Source organism: Mus pahari, chromosome 2 (genome assembly GCF_900095145.1).
Source record: "Mus pahari chromosome 2, PAHARI_EIJ_v1.1, whole genome shotgun sequence".
Classification (NCBI taxonomy): Eukaryota; Metazoa; Chordata; class Mammalia; order Rodentia; family Muridae; genus Mus; species Mus pahari.
This window is the reverse complement of record NC_034591.1, coordinates 16,434,456-16,440,621: the sequence shown is the minus strand read 5'-3', so window position 1 is coordinate 16,440,621 and position 6,166 is coordinate 16,434,456. Positions and strand designations below refer to the sequence as shown.

At 47.0% G+C, this 6,166-nt stretch overlaps 1 protein-coding gene across 1 annotated transcript in view; it reads left to right on the top strand.

Moving 5' to 3' along the window:
- Positions 1–1,522: 1,522 nt before the first annotated feature.
- Dnajc2 (DnaJ heat shock protein family (Hsp40) member C2) overlaps positions 1,523–6,166 on the top strand; it is a 25,099-nt gene continuing 20,455 nt past the window's right edge. Inside the window, exons 1-2 of the mRNA XM_021190216.2 lie at positions 1,523–1,753; positions 3,645–3,835. Of these exons, the coding sequence (XP_021045875.1) occupies positions 1,690–1,753; positions 3,645–3,835 (255 nt within the window). The 5' untranslated portion in view covers positions 1,523–1,689. The remainder of the gene's footprint in view (positions 1,754–3,644; positions 3,836–6,166) is intronic.

Genomic DNA, 6,166 nt, shown 5'->3' with positions numbered 1-6,166 from the left:
GTTTAGTCGCTGGTAACTAATACACACAGCCCGCCCGGCAGTTTATTCCATCTCTGTGTATCAGTTTCCTCTGCCTCGCAAGATCGGGAAGGCACCGCAGAGCAGGGCTTGCAGATGCCGGGCAGTTTAGACGCAGCTAAGTGGCGGCTACGGCTACAGACCGAATAGAGATAATGCGTTTCCGTTAGGGAATGTGTATCCAGGTTATACAAAGATCCACAACAAGAAAGCAATCTGGTTGTTAGGACGGGAAAGGAGAGGGACGATGAAAAGATAGAGGGAAGGAAAGTAGGGAAAGGATTTGGCCAGATTTCTCTAAAGGAGATACACAAATGCCAATAAACGGACGCATGAAAGGATGTTCAAAGTAAAAGCGCTCTCTCTCTCTCTCTCTCTCTCTCTCTCTCCACACACACACACACACACACACACACACACACACACACATTTGCTTCTTAAGGGAGCTGGCTCTACGTGGTCCTGGCTCTCTAGCAACAGATCAGGCTGTTCGCGAACTTAAAGGTATCTGCTGCGACAAAAGCTGTGCGCCACCATGCCCGACCCATGAATCGCTATTATGTTTAGAAAGAAAATAAAGTTTGAGGGGATGTTGGAAAAAAAAAGAGAGAGAGAGATGCTTTTTACACTGTTGGTGTGGTAAAATATTGCAATCGTTGCGAAAAACTGGAAACAGCTAAAATAAAATCTATATAAACTAGTAATTCCCACTGCTGAATATCGAATGCCAAATAGTTGGAAGTGGGATTTCAAAGAGATCCGTGTATAGTCATATTCAAAGCTGCGTTAGCAAAGGCCAAATGGAGAGTAGTCCAAGAATCCAAATACATAAGAATGGGTAAACAAAAATGTGGTTATGGGAATATCGTATTATTTGGCCTTAAAAAAAATTCTGTGACCATTATACTAGTGAATACACCGCTCACATAGAGACAATGTTATAATATATAACTTTTTAAAGATTTTATTTATTTATTATATGTAAGTACACTGTAGCTGTCTTCAGACACTCCAGAAGAGGGCGTCAGATCTTGTTACAGATGGTTATGAGCCACCATGTGGTTGCTGGGATTTGAACTCCGGACCTTCGGAAGAGCAGTCAGGTGCTCTTACCCACTGAGCCATCTCACCAGCCCCATAACTTCTTCTTATTAATATTACAATACAAAAAATATAGTTCTATGATTCCATTTCTATGAGGTACCTAGAGAATGGTGGTAGCGCATGGGAGAAACAGGATTTTCACGAGTTAGAGGCTGGCCTGGGTGACAATAGTGAGTGAAGTTCTTTTTCAAAATTATTCTCTCCGTCTTGCCCTCACGTGAAACAAACAAACAAACAAAAAACCCAAACCAAACAAAACCCCAAACAATCCTTTTCCACGTAGGAACTGATGCGTCTAGGAACTGTTCCTCCGGGCTCCTTGGTCTCCGGCCGGTTCGGAGTCACAGAGGAAGTGGGCGGCGGCGCGCACTGGCGCGAGGCCGTGGGGGTGGGGTTGGCGGCCGCGCCGCGCGAGCCCCATCCCGGAAGTGCTCACGGGTCGCCTCCATGCGCCGGCTCCTGGGCGTCAAGCCTGGGCGCGAGGCTCAGAAGACAGGCAGTGCGGACGCGGAGGGCCCTGCCTGGCGGCCGTGAGCCGCGGCGTCCCCGGGACCAGCCCCGGCCAGCATGCTGCTCCTGCCGAGCGCCGCGGAGGGCCAGGGCACCGCCATCACCCGCGCTCTGACCTCCGGTACGTGCCCACCGACCCGGTTTCCGTCCTGCCCCGGGCGCCCCTGCCCCAGCCCCGTCCCTAGCAACCCCTGGGGCGCTAGCCTCGACCCCGGCGATCTGCTGCGGGAGCCGGGGACGGTGACGAGCCCCTGCCGCTCAGTGCTGTAATCTGGTGTCCCCGCTTTCTCGGAAAGGAGGGTGGGGGCGTCCTCCATGCGCACCTGCGGTTCCCTCACCCTCGCGACGCTGCTGACTCACGGAGCGGGCTGAGCAGCGGAGGACCGAGCCCTCCTGTACCCCGAAAGGCCCCCTAGAGCACCCCTTGCCCCCGGCGGAGCGACCCCGCGGCACGCACCCGCGTGCCGGGAGCGGTACAAAGCCCTCGTAAGCGCCGTGCAGCCCCTTCGCCTCCACCTTTGCTCCCGGCTGTGGTTTTGAAGTGTCGGAACTCAGAACTTCCTCATTCCGTTGGAAGCCCCCTGTGGATGCCCCTGGACAGCTTGGCGTACACCATGGATGGTTAAAAAGCACAACTGCTGTAGGGGTTTTGGTTTATAGCCCAGCACGCCAGAAAGTATTTCAAGTGTCGGGTCTCTCATTTGAGTGATCTACACTAATTCCCATAGCCGCTTACCGTGGGCACTTGTTGAGTAAAATTTTTTAAATGTTTCCCATGGCACGTGTTGCGTTTGTGTGTCTCGGTAATCCTGTACTGAGGGAAAGGCTTCTAAGGCGCTGTTTTGAAAGCCACGCCCCCGCTCCTCATCTGGTTCATTTTAGCGTTTGACTCCTCTCCTGTGTTAGGTGGAGGAAATCTTAATATCATAAGCCAATTAAAATGTGTAAAAGAAAGGGTCTTAGAAAGTGATGCCCACAAATTGTGCACCAGAAAATTGCCCTTTCTTTCTTTCTTTTTTTTTTTTTTTTGGTTTTTCGAGACGGTTTCTCTGTATAACCCTGGCTGTCCTGGAACTCACTCTGTAGACCAGGCTGGCCTCGAACTCAGAAATCCGCCTGCCTCTGCCTCCCGAGTGCTGGGATTAAAGGCATGCACCACCACACCCAGCTGCCCTTTGATTTCTTATGAAATAAAAATTAAAATCTCACTTTTTCCCTGACACAGATTATCTACAGTGATTTATGCCATATTACCTTCTCTACAACAGTTTAAAGCTTTAAAACTGCATTCGAATATTCTAGGAACTGGGTGAGATAGGTATCGTTTCCATCCTGAAATGATTCAACCTGTTTCAAGAAATTTACAGGTCTGGATTAAAGCCCTGAAATTCTGGGTTTACAAGCAGCCTGTGTCACTAGGACATAGAGACAGTAATGAGTCCTCAGCATTAGCAGGAAATTGTCTATTTCAACAGATAGTTGTTGGAGAAGCCTTAGAATTATTAACCATTTTAATAGCTAGACTGTTAATAATCAAGATCGCATGAGTCTGCAGTCTTTGTTTTATTGGTGGCTTTTTACCATTTTTTTTTTATTACTGTTACTGGTTTCTTGTCCTCTTTGCTCACATCAGGAAAATATTGATTAGCTGCTGAAATTCTTTCCTTTTGCTTAAAAAAATAACTGATCAAGTGTTTTTGAGTGCCACACAGCATGTGTGCAGAGGTCAAAGGAAAAGTTCATGGAGTCAGGTCTCTCCTACCTTTATATGGGTTCTGGGCATTGAACTCAGCTCATCGGCCTTAGTGGCACATTAACTGGAAGAGACTGCTGGAATAAAAGATGTTACCAATGATAATTTGTTACCCAGGGTGCAACTGGTATTTTTTTATAGTTGGCGGTTTTAAAATTATATTCTGACATCATTGTTGTGCTCTTCCTAAGAAAACGTGTTGCCTTGAAATAGGAGTGTTCCGTGCAATAGATTAAAGTCTTACCGTTCTCCCTCACAGCCTCTTCAGTCTGTCAAGTTGAACCTGTGGGAAGATGGTTTGAAGCTTTTGTTAAGAGGAGAAACAGAAATGCTTCTACATCTTTTCAGGAGCTGGAAGATAAGAAAGAGTTGTCAGAGGAATCGGAAGATGAAGAGTTACAGTTGGAAGAGTTCCCCATGCTGAAAACACTTGATCCCAAAGACTGGAAGGTATTTGCTGTGCAGAGCTTTTGCTCATTGAGAGCACCAAACATAGGCCGCATTCCTAGTTTCCCATTAGTACCCCGTATTTTAAGGCAGTTCAACATGATAGGCGTAGGTAAACTCTAAATTGCTAAGCCCAGAGTTGGCGTTGCACTGACCATAGTATGCTGTCTCAGCCATAGCCGTTAAGCAAGACTTCATAGCAAAAAGTCCTGACTCTGGGATGGTGATGTGCACCTATAAACCGAGGACCTGGGAAATGGAGACAGGAAAGTTAGAAGTTCAAAGTCCTTGACTACACAGCAGTTAGAGACCACCCGAGCTACACAAAACCCTGTCTTTTAAGAAGCAGACAGCAAACTCCAGCAGGTCTTTCAAACAGGAGTGGCGGCTAATGAACTAGAGAAGGGGAAAAAGGCATTGTGGATAGAAGACACAGGAGTGAAGAATGGCTGCCACACACGGGGGCCAAGGCTGTGGGAAAGTAGGCCCAGAGAAAGATCTAGTCTAGATGGAAATTTGTTTATGCTATATTTTTTAAAGCTATATTTAGGAATGAATTAATATCTTTGAAGACATTAAGTCATCAACGTTTCCCAGGCTAGCCCCAGGGAGATAAGTCACTGGAGAACTTGTAAGACAGTGTAAGTTCAGCCCCAGAACCCAGTTTAGAAAGTCTGTGGTTGGTAGGAGAGCAAAGGGGACAGGCAGAATCAGGAGACTTGCGGTTCTGAGCAAAGCACGTTATGTAATCCCAGCACTGTGGTGGAAGAGACGGACGGGGGTGTGGTGCTTACTGATGAGCTAGTCCGGATACAGGGTGGACTCCAGGCCAGTGAGAAACTGACTGAAGGAGGGAAACACTTGGCTGCATGAGGAGTAACACTTGAGGGTGTCATCTGACCTCCACGTGCATGCATACACACAACCTCACATGTCTCTAATATAAGGCTGAGAAGAACAATTCTGTTGACAGTGCGGAAACTGAGTGATGTTCTGCACAGGCAGGCCTGTCGATGGAGATGTGTAGCCAGCGTTTGAGGAAGAGGAGCATACTGATGGCGGGTGGGGATTCGGTAGAGTAGACTAAGGGTAGCCAGGGATAGGATGCAGTGCACACCAAGGAACTTTACAGCAGTCTTGTGTCAAAATATTAGTAAAGCTGTTGGACATTGGTCTGTGGCTCATTAAGAGTCTTTTGGAGTCTTTGGTACAGCAGTCGAGACTAAGAGAAGTGAATGATTTCAGCCAAGCCAGCCATGCATGTATAGGCAAATGAATATTATATGTGTATACCGTGGGACTGAAGTGCCTGAGCTGAAATCTGCACCTGCCGTCTGATGCCCTGGGACCTTGGGAGAGTTGTTGGGCATCTCAGTGTTTCATCTCCATTGTTGGTGCCGTGTTAATTATAATCTCACAGGGTTATAATGAAGAGTAAGGAAGTCATGTATAAAGCAGGTAACAGCTTGGAGCTTGGTAAATGCTAAGTAAATAAATGGTAATGGACTGAGCATGGGGGTGTGCACCTATAATTCTTGCATTCTTCAAAAAATGAGGACTGAGCATTGAGGAAGATGGGTTTTAAGATACAGGAAGAGTAAAGGACACTAAGAAGGATATAAAGAAGGAGAAGGGGGATAAGCTGGAGATGTGGCTCAGTTGGTAGAGTATGTGCCTAGCATGCACAAAGCCCTGGGTTCAGTTCCTAGTACCCATAAGCCAGACATGGTGATGTACCTGTAATCTCAGCTCTCAGGAGACCCATCAGGAGGAGGAGGCCATCCTGGGATAGATGAGATCCTGTTTTAAAAAGTAAAGGAAGCCGAGCAGTGGTGGCGCATGCCTTTAATTCCAGCACTTGGGAGGCAGAGGCAGGCGGATTTCTGAGTTCGAGACCAGCCTGGTCTACAGAGTGAGTTCCAGAACTACACAGAGAAACCCTATTTTGAAAAGCCAAAAAAAAAAAAAAAAAGTGAAGGAAAAAAAATTAGTAGTTCAGCAAAGTTTACTGAATGCTAAGTGCTATGATCTAGAAACTAAGGGTGGGAGAATTCTCAAGGGGGAAAGGCAGTTACCAACATCAGCCTGTGTGTCAGCCTGTAACCTGAAAAATGACAAAAAGCCAGTAGATTTGACAAGCAGGTTTAAGTAGCCTCATTGCTAATAAAAGGGTTGAAAGTATAAGAGTTTGCAGGTTTGTACAGTGATTAGGAGGTGATGAAATGAGACACTGTAAGTATGGAATTCTGCTTCCAACTTAAAAAACGAGTTTTAAGAGCCGGGCCTGGTGGCGCAGGCCTTTAATCCCAGCACTTGGGAGGCAGAGGCAGGCGG